The 18,187-nt window shown below is 39.6% G+C and overlaps 1 protein-coding gene across 1 annotated transcript in view; it reads right to left on the bottom strand.

Annotated features, from left to right (window-relative positions):
* The window catches only part of brp (ELKS/RAB6-interacting/CAST family member bruchpilot), a 127,297-nt gene extending 113,240 nt beyond the window's left edge, over nt 1–14,057 (bottom strand). Inside the window, exon 1 of the mRNA XM_089234950.1 lies at nt 12,741–14,057. Coding sequence (XP_089091076.1) covers nt 12,741–13,712 — 972 coding nt within the window. The 5' untranslated portion in view covers nt 13,713–14,057. The remainder of the gene's footprint in view (nt 1–12,740) is intronic.
* Between the last annotated feature and the right edge of the window lie 4,130 nt (nt 14,058–18,187).

Genomic DNA, 18,187 nt, shown 5'->3' with positions numbered 1-18,187 from the left:
ATCTTAGTTTATTGCAAATGTCGGATACTAAACATATTCGTTCTGGTACATTGTTAGATAAGCTAAATGAGAAAAATTAGTAAACTCCAAAGCTTTCTCACAGTCACAGATAATGTTTCTAAGGTTTGAATTAGCAAAGCGAAAAATTAGAGAAATACACTGCAAAATATGATATTACGAAATACAAAAACGACAGCATATTTCATCAATCTTCTCAGCACGCAAAATAACGTGCGAAACACAGCATTTGTATTTCGTATTAGGCTGGCGATAATTACGTTAGAACGATAAGTAAATGCTGAATTTTCATTATCGTTATTAAAGTCCTGGACACAAAAAACGCTTGCTACAGTAAAAACTATTATTTTGTTCCGATTCGCGTATTCATTCATTATTTAATGGTCTTCTGAATGCATCACGTGACTCTTATTGAACCTCGCTTCTCCCGACATGCCGGGAATGGATCAGACTCCAACATTCAAAAAGCCGTCGTGCCCCGATTTTTACGGCATGCCGGCTAATGCGGGGGTACTTGGTCCCCAGGAATTTTAATGTCCAGTGAGCACTCTGTTATGTTTCAAATCTGTAGACTCGGTACGAGAATCTTCGTCTAAACCAAATAGCTCAATTAACCGAATACCTTATTATATTGTACCTTTTTTTTTCAAATCAAAATAGTTTTATAAAAAAAAATTGATCAACAAAAAACAAGTTTTATTAATTTTATTGTTTTTTTAATAATTACTCGTTCATAAAAATCCATTTTTATGCGACATTTACGCAAATCATTATTCACCTACAGCTAAGCACTTTAGATAGTACTTATATATATACAGTCAAACCTAGTTAATGAGTCACTCTTTGGAGAGCAAAAATATTACTTAGTAAGCGGAGTGACTCGTTAAACGGAGTAAGCCATAGCTGTGCCAATTCCTACCAGAGAACAATTGGGACTTCCAAAAAAGTGACCCGGTAAGCGGAGTGACGTGTTAACCGGATGACGCACTAACGAGGTTTGACTGTATATATACAGCCTCTGACAATAAAGTTCGGTGAATAGTCCTGTAACATTAACGTAGATGAAATGTTACCTTACTGTCCTTCGAAATAGTCACCTCCCATTACTATGCACCGCTGAGATCTCCTATACATGTCCTGGAAACTTTGCAAGTCTTCTTTTGGGATGGAGTTCAAAAGCCTCGTCACGTGGATGTCAGGAATATCGTCAAATCTCTTTCCTTTCAAAGCGAATCGTGGGAATAGGAAGAAGTCTGGAGGATTGAGATCTGGCGAGTATGGTGGATGTTTAATTTGCACCACCCCCCTTTTTTGCCAGGAACTGTTTGACGATATTGGCTGTGTGAGGGCGAGCATTGTCGTGAACAAGAAACCACGAACCTTGTTGTGCGTACTGAGGTCGTACCCTGCGTAGACGTTTCATGAAACGGGTCAAAATTTCAATGTACCTTGCAGCATTCATCGTCGTTCCCTCAGGTAGAAATTCCTTGTGGATAATGCTTTGACTATCAAAAAAAGGTGATTAGCATCGTTTTGATGCGTGATTTTTCTGCTCTGACCTTTTTCCAACGAGGTGATGAAGGAGAACGCCATTCCATGCTTTGCCGTTTCGTTTCAGAGTCGTACCTGAGACACCAGGACTCATCCTCAGTGACTTAAATTGATCTTTTGTTCGTTCATTTTCCTGTTCTCAGTTAAGAACCAACGCACTAAACAAGCACTTTGTAAAACAAGTCTTTCCCGGAACACAAACGACGCTCAACTGAACAACGGTGGTGCAGCGTTTTGCTTCGCCAGTGTTGCCAGATCGGCCGTTCTGACTTCATTCACCGAACTTTATTGTCAGAGGTTGTATATATATACAGGGTGCATAGCTAATTTCTTGAACCGCAAAATTACTGATGAACCGTTGCTCCTAGAGTCATACTTGCGTTTAGAAGAAGTATCCAAATAACGTGTGGACCTCGGATACGTCATTCATATTGCAATTGGAGTTGTTTTGTTATTAAAATAATAATAATAACTATTATATATATACGAACACCCTGTGATCAAAAACCCACTTAGAAAATCGTTGCCCGGTCTCTCCTTAGCCCAACAAAAGAAATTCTGCAAGTCTGGGAGGGACATTGCAACAACTTTCTTGTTGGGGTTTTGAGCACAAAAGGTGTTCAATTAAAAAGTTCCTTTTTTTTTAAATTCTAATAACTATACAATCCCTTGCAATACGAATGACGTTATCTGAGGTCCACACGTTCTTTGGATACTTTTTTTAATAGGAAGTACGCCTCTAGGATCAACGGTTCGGCAGTAATTTGCATTTCGAGAAGTTAGCTATGCATCGTGCATACAACTTTGAAATAACTTTTATATCTTATCGATTCTCAATACTATAAATAAGTTGATTGATTGATTGCTAGTTCGAGGTATTGGACCCACACCAGACCCATTTCTAGACCAATACAATATATATATTCGCTGCAAAAGATAATCCTTTAACCATTCAGGTCTCCATTATAAATCTTGGATCCGATAAACACGTCGGAAACAAATATTGGAGTTGGGAAGAAATAGCTAATAATGGATTTATATACATCTTATTCCGTAGCATTTCGGAACGTCTAAAGGTAGGCTATTGTATTTAAACGAAGCTATTCCAAAGGATAAGAGAGAGTGGGGGAGAGAGAGAAGGCATTTTCTATATTTATCGGGATCAATATCACCGATCTCTTTCTCGTCCAGAAGCAAGAGAAATTGATCCCAAAACATACACAAACTCGCCATGCACATAGATATGTATCTTTTATATTTTTGTTTCCCCCTTCCATGTGTATTTTCCGACCTACTTCTCCGATGTCTTCCCATGTGGAAAATAAAAAATGGCCTTTTCCCTATAAATAATATTTCTTTTCCCCTTCCCACCTTCATTTTTTCCCTCCTTTATTGCGTCTTGGTCCTTCTTTTTTCTTCTGAAAAATGGAATAACTCAGACGGAAAAAATCTTCTCTAAAGTGATATTTAATTGACGTTAATGGTTTCCGAATGAATTTTTTATGAACAATGATAGAGATTCTAGATGTTCTTTTCTCCAAAAAAAATGGATTCTTTATGATACCTGGAGTTTTGAATTTATGGGTTAATAATAAACTATTGTTATATTATTAATTGTTATGGATTTAATAATAGACATCTGTATTATATAATATAGCAGCATTTCGCAACCGGGCTTCCATAGAACTCCAGAATTATTAGGATATGGAGTTGTTTCTTAAGGGGCCGTTCAAGTATTACGTCATCATCGATGTGGGGGAGGGGGTTTCCGATTTGCTGACTTTTGATGACGTGGGGGAGGGGAGGGTTTGGATAATGCTTACGTCATCAACCACTTTTTATGAAAATATGAAATATTTTTAATGGCATCTTACTCGGTGCGCCAAAAACGAGCAAAACCTTTCGATAGTTTTGTGGGCACGTGAAGTGACATCCCCCCTATTGATAAGTGCCCTACAGAGCCACTTTAGTGATCTCTAAATGTTTCGCGGATCCAAGTGATCTGGAAATGTGTCCGGGCCGCTTAAGTGCTCTGTGCCACGCATCACTTGAATAATCTGAGAATGTGCCGCGTAATTTGAGTGATGTAGAACCGCACTGGGGGCCACTTAAGTGCTCTAAAACTGCGTCACATGTCACTCAAGGGATCTCTAAATGTGTCACGGATCGCTTAAGTGTTCTGGAACTGTGCCTTTGGTCATTTAAGTGATCTGAAAATATGCCACGGGCCGCTTAAATGTTCTGGAATTGTACCACGAGACACTTGAGCGATCTGTAGATGTGCCGCTTAGTTCATTTTTTCACAAAATTAGGTTTGAGGAGGGCAGCCCGCATTAGATAGCCCCCGGGGCCATATTTGGCCGCGGGCCAAGGGCCTTTATGCGATTTATCATTATATGACTTAGAGGGTGGGTCGCGATGAATTTATTAAAGATACATTTTGAGTTCATAGCCTTCAAATAACATTGAAATTAACAGAAATTGATTATAATAACATATAAGGGTATTTTCTTCCGAAATTTCAATTAAAATTTTCTTTTTTGCATTAAAAAAATAAATCTTTGATTGTGGCAAGGGGGCATGAGAGAGCCCCGCCCTATGTCTCTTCCCCCCCCCCCCCGTGTACGTCTCTGATCCCACCAATACGCGTTAGGTTTCAGAGGGGCAGAGCTGATGACGAAATTTTGCTGACAGGGGGGGGGGGTCAAAAATGGCTAAAAATTTGCTTACGTAATACTTGAACGGCCCCTAACTAGGAATCAGGGCTGGAAAAATTACACAAGTCTACAAATAACTGATTTTTATATTATTTTCAGTGCCGATTCCAAAAATGCTATCCATTTTTTTTAAATCGCGTAAGGTTTTATATTTTGGGGGAAATGACTGAAATCCAAATATTTTGGAATTTATATCACCTCATAAATACATACTTCACATCTATTATTAACTATCAACTTAGCTCTGCCATTATAATGATGGACCCTAAAATCAACGAAATATCTTTGCCAATGAGAGATTTACTGTATTTATTTATAACGTACAGTTTCACACAGTGCAATTTGTACGCTTCTTATTTATTACCAATGAGATTTTATTTTCACTTTATCTCAAAACGTAGAGCCTTTATCTGACAGAACCAATGCAGATTCGGAATCAGTGCCCCGAAATCACGTTAAAATCACTGAATTATCTTTGGCAATGATTTTCTGCATTTGTTTATAGCGCACAGTTTTAATGTGGTTTGTATGCTGCCTATGCATTACATTATTATTGAGAGAGAGAAATTTAGTTTCCACTTTATCTCAAAAACTTGACGTGATGTAATTTTTAAATTAATTTTTCCAGTATAATTAGCATCCAAAAAACTCTAAGGAAACCCTAATTATTTTTAAGAAAGCTTTTTCGTCGCAGACCTGTGTCATTATAATGTATTATTACACAAGGGCTGGACAAGTTATTTAGATACTTTTTCTAATTTTATGTTTCCATACCGGTTGAGAAGAAAAAAGGCTCAGGTAAGGACTTCCTGGACACATTATATACAGTCGACGTTGGTTATAATGATCCCGCGTTACGGCGGCCATTCCAGTCGTGATGGATTATGTAGGAAATGCATCCTGATCTATTTTATTTTCACGGCCATATTTTGCGGCCTATTGCTGCTAACACTTACTTATTGTGTATAATCTGCAGTAATCTTTTTTGTTTTCTCCAATTGATTCGCACATTTTTTTTTTTTTGTGATTCTGTCTATAATGCTATTTCTTTTGAGTATTGTAATGTTACATCGTCCAAGGAACTGTCTGCCCATGTTCCCATATTACTTTGCATATTAATGTTTTTTATATCCTTCTATTATTATGGAAAGGATCGGCGAGATGCAAGTCTAACGCCTTCTGGGCCTCCGTGGGAGGTTTGACTACTTTCCTACATACTCCCTTCCTACTTAGAGGTTCCTGTTGGAATTTTAACGTGGGAGTGTGTGTGATTTTCAGGCCTATTGCTGCTCTCGTCCCCCGCACCTGCCCAAGTCCGGTCCTGGAACGTAAATCGGCTATGATTCCACAAGCGAAATGAACAACAGTAACTCATCAACTTCTTTCCAGACACCAAAAGTGCGGAAAATTATAATTGACTGATCTTGGATTTTCAGTGAGTGACCTCATTAATTTTATAAGGATCAGCGTCGATAGTCCAAAAATTGATAAATTTGACCCTGAATCTAATGGAACGCCTTATCGGGGAGGGGGATATCGGGGAAAAAAAATGCTTTCATGGCGATAAAACAAATAAGATTGGGAAACTCTCTGCGCTAGTTTTGATCATATCAACAGTCACACAAATACAAATGCAACGCCACAACAGACAAAATGCCCAACGAGGTGGCCGAAGTGATAAGACAAATTCAGATGATGGTTTATGTTAAAAATTTGTGTATTCTCTGTGAATTTTTTTTTAAGAGTATGTTAATAACTGTTACACGACGCTATTTTGTGTGCTCCTAACAATGAGAAATAATTTTTACAATGAAATAAGTAAATCCAATAAATATATTTAGTAATATTTTTCGGCCATGTAAAATATCAAATACAAATACAACGCCACAACAGGCAAATTGCCCAACGAGGTAGCTGACTTAAGAACATCATGGATCCCCGAGCCATTTTTTGGAGGCCCTACCTACTACTGCTACACCACACATGCACCCCGCGGAACCCCCAACGAATCGGTACATGCGGGAATGTGCGTGTACTTGTAGTGAAACCTGACGTGAAGTTTTTTGTTTCTCTGTAATGCTTGTTATGTGTAGTGCTGCCATCTGCCACCAGTTTTTCTAACTATGAGTGAAGTGTTATGATTGAATGATTTATCGTTGTAGGACTGTTCGGCACTCGACCACCACAGCGGCCGGGCATGTTTGCATGCAGCGATTCGGGCATGTATTTTTTTTCAAGTCACATGCGTGACCAGGCATGTAAATTGTTGGAGATTTGTCCAGCCCTGCTGGGAATGCCTAATAATTTAAATTTAATAAAACATAATATTATTTCAGTTCTTCATAACATGGACATTACTTTAAAGCAGAGGGAGTGTACTTTACGTTGGAAATTTTGAAAGCACTTTGAAGCCAATGGCATTTACCGTTCTTAGTCAAATCAAATTATTGAACCACTTTCCCACCACCCATTTGGGAATAACTGAAATATTTTTGGAAATTACTATCAAAATAAACAAAATGGTTTATTAATATCAGTTTGAAATTTTTTGTTGAGCTGCATTAATATCAGTTTTGCACCGTGGATTAGGAACCCCGTTGCTACAAAGGTTTTCTCGATAAGTTATATTATTGCAATGGCTCATAAATATTATTGCAAATTCAGTGAGGAACGCTACTCTATAGAATAGGTTTTCAACGTTTTTGTTCACGGGAAACCCCCCTCTGCTCCCACTGTTCCATGGAGAGAGAACCCAAACATGGATATTTCTCGAAGTTTTACTGCAGCCAGAATGAAGATTTCCCCAGCTTTTGATACCGTATAAAACACCATAAAATCTCTCGCGAAACCCCTGGGATCCTACGGAACACCGGGTGTAAATCTATGCTCTATAACAGTGTTTCTCAACCTGGGGGTCACATGCCACCCCCCCCCCCGCAGTACTACGGGGCCACAGGTAGAAATAAAATTAAAGGAGACTCATGACGGGTAGCTAGAGGAGCTACAGAGAGCCTGAAAAAATTTATATATGAAGAAATGAAGCTTTTAAGGGGTAAATAGTTGGAAAATTGTGTGACTATTTTCAGATTCCAGCATTGACGCCTATAAAGCCAGGGCCATCTCAATGCATTGGTCCAACCAGCCATGCTTCTGGCGACCCTCATGACCACTGGGATTTGTTCACGGACAGAAGCCCACATGACGAGATTTATTACAATGCTTTTTGAATATAAGTATGTTCATGTGTAAGATTGTTACTTCTAACTTAATAAGGGCGCCCGAGAACATAACTTTGCCCGAGGTCCCCATAATATTGAGACGGCTCTGCATAGAACTCCCATCGGAGGAAAGCTCACTGAACCTTAGCTCAGGGGTTTGGATATCCACCTAACTTAAAAAAATTTTGTTCTATAAAAATATTCAAAAAAAATCAATTCAATAAGTAGGAAGGGTCTCACTCCTGGATGAGGACTGGGGGCTCTGATTAGGACATGGGCTACGAAAAGAGAATATGATCCAAAGGGGACCATGGGCAAAAAAAAATATTGAGGAAACACTGCTTTATGGTTTAGTGGTACCTCCTATAATACTCCCAGATAGCGGCCACTTTTTGCATTACGTCGACGAGCCTCAATGCATTTTACTATCCATTAATGGACACTCCTCGTTAGGGGCCATTCAGCAATTTTTAGCCATTTTTGACACCCCCCCCCCCCCGTCAGCAAAATTTCATCAGCACTGCCCCCTACCTCCTAACGCATACTGATGGGATCAGAGACGTACGAGGGAGGGGGCATGGGAGGGGCTCGTGTGCTCCCCATAGACGAAAATTTACTTTTTTAATATAAAAACCTATTTTAATTAAAATTGCGAAAGAAATTACGTGCCTTTATATGTATAATTATAATCTTATAATCAATTTCTGTTAATTTCAATGCTATTTGTAGGCTAAGAACTCAAACTTTCTATTTAAGAAATTCATTGTGACCCCCCCCCCCTTTAAGAGATATATGATAAACCCTTGGCCCGCGGACCAAATGTGGCCTGCTCCCTCAAACGTAATTTTGTGAAAATAAACTAGGCAGCACATATTTACAGATCGCTTAAATGACCCGTGGCACAATTCCTGAACATTTAAGCGGCCCGTGGCACATTTACAGATCCTTTGAGTGACATGTGGCATAGTTTTAGAGCACTTAAGCTGCCCCCAGTGTAGTTCTACATCACTGAAGTTAACCCCCACGGCACATTCCCTAATTACTTAAGTGATCCGCGGCATAAGTACGGAAATCATTTGAGCGATGCGTGGCACAGTTCCAGAGCACTTAAGCGGTCCGGACACGTTTTCAGAGCACTTGAAGTATCCGCCAAACATTTAGAGGTCACTAAAGTGGATCTGTAGAGGACTGATTAGTGGGGAGAATATTAGTTCAGGTGCCCGCAATTTAGCGAAAAGTTTGCGGGCGCACCGAGTAAGATGCTATTAAGAATATTTCATATTTTTGTAAAGGTTGGTTGATAGCGTAAGCATTTGGTCAAACAAACCCCTCCCCCTCTCCCCTTGTCATCAAAAGTCAGCAAATCGGAAGCCCCCCCCCCCCATTTATGCTGGCGTAATACTTGAATGACCCCTTGGCAAACAAAATATTTTTTTTTCTCATGGGTGTCGTCATTGAAAGGATCTACTGTATTGCTATTCAAAATAATATTCCATTGATTTACACGCGTGGTTTAATGCTATCATTTACAGATAAGATCGAAAATATATTTATGAAGTAAAAATCAGGTGAGAGAGATGTTAAGACACACCACGACGATCACTTATTGTCACGGGATTCACATGATAGAAAAATGAAACAAAATGTGATGCCAGATGGTACAGCAGGAGTTAACTTTATGTTAGTGCTTTGAAATGGGTGCGTTTGCTGCGCCCTCTAGCAACTTCACGTTTCCTTTCCGACCATGTATCCTACGGCAAAGGCCTATTGTGTATTGGTATTTTCTAGCAGTTCTTAAAGTTTGGCTTCTCTTTTTTTTTTGAAAATCTCTGTAAATATATAGCTGATTTGCATTTCGAATATTTGAATTGTACAGGATGATTCAAAACTCAACGTAAAAATTTTTAGGGGAGGTATGAAACACAAAAACAAAGCAGAATCGCATAGGAATGTATGACCGGAAACCCCAAACCTGACCAAATCCCCAAACCTTCGGCATCTTCAGCTGGAAGATTAACGAAACGAAGATGCCGAAATGACGAGCCAATGATGACTGGAAAAGCTCATGGTGGTGCTTCAAGCTTGCATAGCTGTGGATGGTAAGAACTTTGAGCACTTGTTGTGTGGAACTTAACGTGTACACGTACTGTCCTCGTGCGAAAATATCGCTAAATAAAGAGTTTTTCCACTCATTATTGGCTTGTCATTTCTGCATCTTCGTTTATCCTCCAGTCGATCAGGTGGGGGTTTCCGGTCATACATTCCCATGTGATTCTGTTTTGTGTTTTTGTGTTTCCCACCTCCCTTAAGAGTTTTGAATCACCCTGTATAACAAATTATCGTGGTATAATATGCTTTCAACGAAGAGATTTCTAGACTTTTCAAGTTTGCAGCACCCTTGAATTTAGAACTAGGATTCGAAATATCTCGTGGCGAAATTCAGCGGTGCTCCAAAGTGCCTTGACACAATAATTAGGAATCACGGCCCTATATTCAATACAATTTTATTCCCATAATATCTCGTGGAATTTCTAAGTGACCTCATGGCACATAGTTCTATAATACTTTTTTGAGTGGGTAAAAAAAAAATCTTTCACCGGTATTTGCAACTTTTAAATTGCATTATCGCTAGCAAATTCGCAGATGACGTGAAGCTAATGGGAGTAATCGGGAATCAAAGCGATAGGGATTTGCTCCAGACCAACTTAAACAGGATTGCAGCATGAGCAAATGAATGGAGCATGACGTTTAGCGTTGACAAGTACATGGTCGCTCATTTTGGTTCGAACAACCCACGGTTCTCTTACGAGTTGAATGGTGTCACTATCCCGGATGCAACTAGGGTCACCGATTCGGGAATTCTCATTGAGTGGCTTAGGTTTCCTGAACATTGTTCAGCGTTGGTCAAAAAATGGAATAGAATGCTCGGCTTCATTTTCAAAAAGGTGTCTTCGCGTTCTCCTAAAGTCATTCTTCCGCTTTTCCGAGGCTTAGTTCGCCCTGGACTGGAGTATGCTGTAAGGTTTTGGAGACCATACCTACGGAGAGACATAGGAGAGAGACTTCGTTTTTTGAATATGTTTACATTGGAGGAACGCAGGTGTCTTGGAGATATGATCGAAGTGTTAAAAATTTGCAATGTTATGGATAGGATGGATCATGAACTTTTAGTACACCGCCAATCGACTGCTTTTACAAGGGAACACCAGTACCGATTGGTAAGGGACAATGCGAGGTTATGTTGTCGTCGCTGGGAATTTTTCTCTAATAGGGTTGTTAATAAATGGAATAGCTTAGCCCCGGAGGTAGTAAATTGTAACACAATTGACACGTTTATAAAGAAATACGATAAACATGTTGGGGTAAATGGAGAAGCTATTCATACTTATAGTAAAGCAACCATAGGTATTCTTTATGGGCTTTGTACAATATTTCATCATGTATATATATATTGTTTGCAATTGCATTTTTAATTGGGTTGCTGTATTTTTGAAATATATGACATCTATATTTATTATGGGCATCTTTTTCTCAGCCACCTCGTTGGGTATTTTGTCTGTTGTGGCGGTGTTTTTTTATTTGTATTAAAACAAAAAAATAAGTATTTTAAACAATTGTTGGCACGCATATAATTGTTTTTAAAAATGCCAACAATGTTATTGTGACAATGGGCTTTCACACATTTCACATTTTTTTTAAGTCCAACAACTTTTGGCAGGTACTGATGTTATTGAACCCGATTATTTATAGCCCGTTGACTTTCAAAAGGATTTGGATGGACCTTTTTCCTGGGGTTCCCAAAAAATTACCAAGGATAATAATAAAAAAAGCGGCTTTCAATAGCGAGGATTCCCCCAGTGTTAAACCAAGCAACTTGATGAACACTGCATTAACATACGTCAGAATTCAACCGCTATCTTATTGAAATTCTATATATGATGCTTTTTATAACTTCTTAGATATTAAACATGCGAGAAACATACATACATATCATTTGAGAAAAAAAAACCGTTTTTTCACAGTTTTTCAGTTGTGTTTCAACCTATGTGTATTTTGATTGTTTGGCGATTTCAAGGGAAAACATCGCCAAGCAGAATTTTGAATTAGAAATATTATTAGAAATACATTTATCAATATAAGCAAAATTTGATATCTTGAAGCCTTTTTATAATTACGGGTAATCCAGTGATTTCTTTGATTATGTTGGTTAAGTACATCTTGGTGCAGTGTTTTTTCAACCTCTAGTCCGCCGACCCCCGATGGTCCGCGAGTACTTTTTAAGGGGGTCCGCGGGATCATTTTCATTCTCTATCATTGCATAAATGGCACATTTTGTGCTGTGAAATTGTGATTCATTCAATTTTTTGTGATATGAAAATTACTTTTAAAAAAAATACATTTTTGGATTTTAATGTAGGGGTGTCGGAATTGACTTTCTGACCCCTACAGGGGGTTTACGGTGCATTGACTATTACCACAGGGGGAGGTGATCCGCGACATCAGAAGGTTGGGCAACACTGCCTTAATGCAACGTTTTTCAACAAGGGTTTCGCAGTGAAACAATAATGAATTAGTGTCAAATAGAGCTCTATTAAAGCGCTAGGGGAAAATTTTAATGTAGTTGTGGAGGTTCCCCTAGAGAAGAGGTTCTTAACTTTATGGATTCCATGGGCTTTTTGTGACAATAAGATGAATTCCATGGACTCCTGCGCCGATAAAATGAAGGCCACGGTTCCCCTTTACAAAATAACATTCAATACACAGTAAAAAGTGAAAACACAATGAGTTGATTCTTTTTTCTTCCAAGCTCACAGTCCCCCCACCTGAAATCTCTCCAAGGGGTTCGTGAACCCCTGATTAAGAAAAACTGCCCAGTAACATGGATATTATTTCTGGAGTTCCGTACTGTTCTTCAATCACGAATATCTGTGGTGTTGGTTTCTTGGCATGATAGTGTATATGAATAAAAAAACAACATACAGGATTCTTGCTATTTCTTATGCATATCAATATGCCTTTGCCATGATACTTAATAAACAACCAATATATACGTTTCAGGTTTGTCAAAACGAACATTTTTTTTTCTTGGAATTATGTGAACATAAATGTGTGTCTTCTTAGGTTTTTTGGGTTTAGTTTAAGGGTCGGTTTGAAAATTTGGATTAATGTCGAGATTTTTGGACATGATTTTCATGTTACTTGATGATGAAAAAAAATGAGGTTATTGAGCACTTACCTGGTTTTCGGCTCGTAGCATCTTCAGCTGGTCATTCATCACCGCGTATTTTGCAGCCTCTTCTTTCCTCAGAGCCCGCTCTTTTTTCAATTCCGGGCTCCAAAACGTTTTGATGCTGTGCATGCTGGAGCCTAATTTGGTAGCAGTCACGTCGAGCTCCCTCTTCACATTACCGTATTGGTTCTGTAACTCGTTCAACCGGGTTTGCAGTTCCCCGACGAATGCGGGTTCGCCCCTGTTGCCGTAACTAAGCCTATTATCCATAGGATTCAGAGGTTGCGTTTGCTGCTGGCCACGCTGGAGCAACGACCTGTACGTGTCCATGCTGTCCATCACGTCGCTCCTCCAACCTCCTATTTCGTCCCTAGGCCTGTACGGGTCCGGTAATGGAGGGTCCTCACGGTTCCTCGAGAAATAGGATCCGGCATCCAAGGAACGATCTCGCAGCCTGGACGCTGCGGTACGACTCGCGGCAATGTCCACTCGGTCCAGGGATCGATCACGACCCAGACCCACAATGTCGGTCGTGTCCGTGTGGGTGAAGCCCCTCAGTGGGGTCCTCGTCACCGACCGGCTCCTGTGGACCGTCCCTGGAATCACGACTCCACGGGGGTCCACCACACCCTTCCCTTCATCCATTATGTAATAGGAGTCTCCGAACCCGCTGGTGCTGTAGGAATGGCTCAGGTTCGGGTCCCCGGGAAGGGTGAGTGGACTGCTGTTGCTGGAGCGACTGATCCCATAAAGACGGCCCTTTCGGGCCTGCGACGGTGACGTCAGAGGGCGGCCGCCCGCCACCGGGCTCGCCCTCGCCGATGGCGGTTGAGATATGGAAGCCGATGGATAGATCTTGGTCGTGACCGGTGGGCTGCTCTGCGAGTAACTTCCAATGTCCAGACGTCGGCCGGGTTTCGGGGATCTCGCTACCGGTGGCCCGGTAGTCAGGCCGGGCCCGTATAAATCGCGGGACATTCCTTCGAGGCGGCTCCGGGGGAGTGGGTTGTGCTGCTGCAAAGCCGGCTTCGAGCTACTGGGGTTACGCGGGCGCGCAGGCTTTCACCAACAGCGATGCACCACAGGAAGACGCGGGTATTTCACTGCCGAATTGTAGTTCAGTAGACATCTTCTCATCCGGTGGATTCTATTTAAATCAACGGGGACACTAAAAACAAAAAATGGAGGAGCTACAAAAATCCGATCTTGTTCACCTACACACAAGGACACAGCACAGAACGCCTCACTCTCTCTCTCTTGATCTCTTCTCAAATCACCTCCTATTACTTAAATCGTTCGAACCGAGCCCGACAGCGTTGAGTGGAGAAATCTTTTCGACCGCACAGTCCTGCTTTTCCCCTATTCACTCTGGCTACTTTTCTATCGGGTTGCCAGCGCCAAATCGCGCCGACATTGGCGACGATATTAGACGGTGGCGATATTTCTCAGCGGAGAAAGTTATTGTGGCAATTAGTTGAACTTCCCTTCGATTTAGCTTAATTAACTTTCTCAGAAGAGGAAAAACTAATTTTTGCGCTATTTTTTTCTTTAACGAAATCTCGTGGTTTCAGTTTTTATTGTTAACAATTATGTTTATTTATTAACAAACTGCGGTCATTTATAATTAGGAAGACGAAAAATCACAAAAAAAAAATAATTGTTTTGAAAGTCTCTGTTATCGAGTATTATTTTGGAAATAATTATACGAACAGCTCTGTTTTGAAAAAAATTTTTATCCACACTCAGAGGATTGTTTTTCGGATTTCGGTCCCTTGGCTGTGAGGAGAATTGTTTCGGAACCTTTGTTGTGAAGAGGATTTTTTGAAAACCTTTGCTGTGAAGGAGTTTTTTTTTTTTCTTTAAACCTTTGTTGAACACAGGAGAATAGTTTTAAAAACCTTGTGTGTAGAGGAGAATTTCAAAACCTTTGTTTTTCAGATTTTGGTCTCTTTGCAGTGAAAAGAATTGTTTCGAAACCTTTGTGAAGAGGATTTTTCGGAAACCTTTGTTGCGAAGAGAATTTTTCAAAACATTTATTATATGAAGAAAATTGTTTCAAAACCTTTGTTTCGAAGAGAATTGTTTCAAAATCTATGTTGAGGAGAGAACTTTTTTCTAAACCATTGTTGTGAGGATAGTATTTAAAAAAAAACCACTTTTGTTGCAATGAGAATCGTTTAAAAATGCTTGTTTAGAATAGAATAGTTTTAAAACCTTGTTCTCAGAAGAAAATAGTTTGGAAACCTTTGTTTTTTCGAATTTTGGTCTCTGCTATGAAGAGAATTATTTCAAAACCTTTGTTGTGTGAAAAGAATTGTTCTAAAATATTCTTCCAAAACTTTTGTTGAGAAAAGAATTGTTTCAACACCTTTGTTATATGAAGAGAATTTTTTAGAAACCTTTGTTGTGAAGGGAATTGTTTAAAAATGTTTGTTGTGAAAAGAGAATGTTTTATGAATCCTTTTTGTTGTGAGGAAAATTTTTTTAAAACCTATGTTGTGGGGAGAGTTGTTTAAAAACCTTTATTTTGAAGATAATTGTTTAAAAACCTCTGTTGTGAGGAGAATTAGTTTAAATACATTTTTGTGTATTAAGATTTTTTAAATATATTATCACGAAAATTGTTTTAAATACATCGTTGCCGCCAAGAGAATTGTCTTGGGTATCATTGCTTACAAGACCTTTGTTTTCGAGGTCATTAAAGCTTTGTTAAAAACATGATTGTTGCCATATGGCATTGTTGTGAGACACTGCTATATGTAATTACACTTTATTTTTAAACTATCTTTTCTAAGATAATTTAAGGAAAAAAAGTTGTTGTGTGGGAAAGAATTGTTTAAAAGCAGTTGTTGCAGAAAAACTGTTCACAACCATTGTTTGCAAGAGTTGTTGTTTTTTTAAGCTATTGCTTAATAATATTAATAATAATTTGCGTAGTTGTTTCAAACATCATCGTTGCGATCGGAGATAGTTCGAAATACCATTGTTCTCTGATTTTTAACATTCTATCAAACGTTAGATTTGCCATAAACATTGTTATAAACACCATCGTTGCCATAAGCATTGTTTGAAACATCATTGTTACCATCTACTTTTGTTTCGAAGATTCATTGTAAGTATGTAGAGTTATTTTTAGGATCTATTGTTTTGACTATTGATTATTTTCAGCATTGTTGTTGGCATCCATAACTGTTTCAAACACCATTGTTGCAATCTAAGATGGTTTGAAATATCGTTGTTCGCATTTATTATTCTACTAAACATCATCGTTGGTGTGTATGTGGGCCACAAGCGAACACCATCGAATTAAAAACATAATCATATGACATTGTTAAAAACATCATTGCTGCCATCTACTTTTGTTTCGGAGAACCATTGTAAGTACTATTTCGAAGATCCAAGATCCATCTTGAATTACTTCAAAGATCATTTATTGATCAATTGTTAACATCTAATATTTTTTTTTAAATTATTGATAACAAGGGGACCTCATGAAATAATTTTCTTCAAGAGGATCGTTTCAAAACTTTTGTTCTCAGGAGCATTGTTTCAAAGACCATTGTTGCCATCTAGATTTTTTTTTTCAATTTTTACCAAGAATTCTGCTTTTAAAAGAACATAATTTTGAAAGAGCATTTTGTTTTGAATCACAGCTAAGAGATTCGCTTCAGAACCGTTGTTACCAACATCTCGTAAGTAATTGTTGTACAATTCATTGTTGATAATGTGAAACAGGAACCATCATGCCAGACGTATAGAGGACATTCAAATTACGTGTCTAAAGCCTAAACATAGCTCCGCATGAAGATCTCATGCTAACATGGCTCTAGCATATGGAGTCTGTGGTGATAGATTCTATTTTATTCTTTTATTCATTTACACTATGGATTTCAATCAATATAGTTCACCCGCTGAAAATCTTGTCCTGGGAAAACCTCTCAAAAAAAATTATTCTGGGCCATACATGCTCACTCCATGCGGCCCGGACAAAATGTGGCCCTCGGAGTCATCTGATGTGGGGCACGAACTCAAACCTAATTTTGTAAAAATGAACTAGGTGGCACATTTTTACAGATGAATTTGATGACTCGCGGTGAGTTCCAATTAAGTGACCCGCGGCACATTTCCATAGCACTTAAGCTGCTCGCGGCACACTTCGGGTCTCTGGGCCGCAGTGCCGTCTAGACACATGGGGCAACATGGGTGCGGCACAGGGACCTGAAGTGCAGAAGGGGGCCTCATGATGGTGAGATCTGGTGACAATCTTCGAGGGTAAGTATGTAAATTGATAATCAGATATTTCTAGACAGGTAGGAGGCCTCAGAAAAATCATATTGTTTGGGGGCTATGATGCTCTTAAGACGGTTCTATATTTAAGTTACCCGCGACATACTTACAGATGACTTAAGTGACCTACAGCACAGTTCCACATCACTTAAGCGGTCCTCAACCAGTGCCGTTTTAACGCATGGCACGGCCCGGGGGACTCAAGAGAAGAGGGACCTCACAAAAATGAGATCCGGGTGAAATTTTCTAGGATTTACCAGAAAAGGGCCTCCGAAAAACCACTTGGCCCGGGGGCCCATGATACTCTTAAGACGGCCCTGCCCGCAACACGTTTCCAGATCACGTAAGTGACCTGCCGTGGTCTTTCAGATCACTCGAGTAGCCGTTGCGCGTTGCAAAACTAATAACTAATGAAGTGGCCCGCACTCTCCTAAAGGATGAGCACCCTTGTTTTAAGGGGTTCCTTCCACAGGATCTTCGGCCACTGCATCTATAATATAATACTCCGATGAGAAATATCCTTTATTCGGATTTCAAGGAAATCAAACATAGTAATGATAGGAAACGAAAGTTTTTCCTTGGCAAGATAAAACGTCGCCAGGATGGTCGAAAAACAGCCAAAGTATCGTCGACTGCACTGCGCATGAGCAGAGAGCGTTCTAGGAGGAGAAGAGGAGACCCTCTCCTCTCGGCTTTATAGGGGCTCTTTACCTTTTTATATACAACTAGTTTAGTATTTTCACCGCTAGTCTGTACCCGGACACGACTCTGGACCCTCCCCCTGTATCGAACGGCCCTGGTTCTTCATTGGATATCGTAAAAAACGTAAAAAAACAGAATGGAAACAAGACACGTATTTACATGTATTGAGGAGCATTTGCTTCGATTACGCAACGCATGGGCAATTTAAAATTAAATTTTTATTTATTATGGTGGTGGGGGGCCCACAACGTGAACTGGCGGGGTTCCAGATGAATCTTCTTCTTACGCTAATTTTACTATAGAAGGGCAGGTGAAAACTCTCCCCAAAGAGGCCCTGCGTCAACATGTGGGGAGATTTCTGACTTGTGTGATATCCGTTTGATCTATATATACAGTTGAACCTCATTAGCGGGTCACCTTGATAACGCGTCACTCCGTTTACCGGGTCGCTTTTCTCGATTGGC

Source organism: Pholcus phalangioides, unplaced genomic scaffold (genome assembly GCF_987345545.1).
Source record: "Pholcus phalangioides strain wild (caught in Gottingen) unplaced genomic scaffold, Ppha-v1.0 ptg000008l_1, whole genome shotgun sequence".
Classification (NCBI taxonomy): Eukaryota; Metazoa; Arthropoda; class Arachnida; order Araneae; family Pholcidae; genus Pholcus; species Pholcus phalangioides.
The sequence above is the reverse complement of the archived record's forward strand: the minus strand, read 5'-3'. Positions and strand labels throughout refer to the sequence as shown.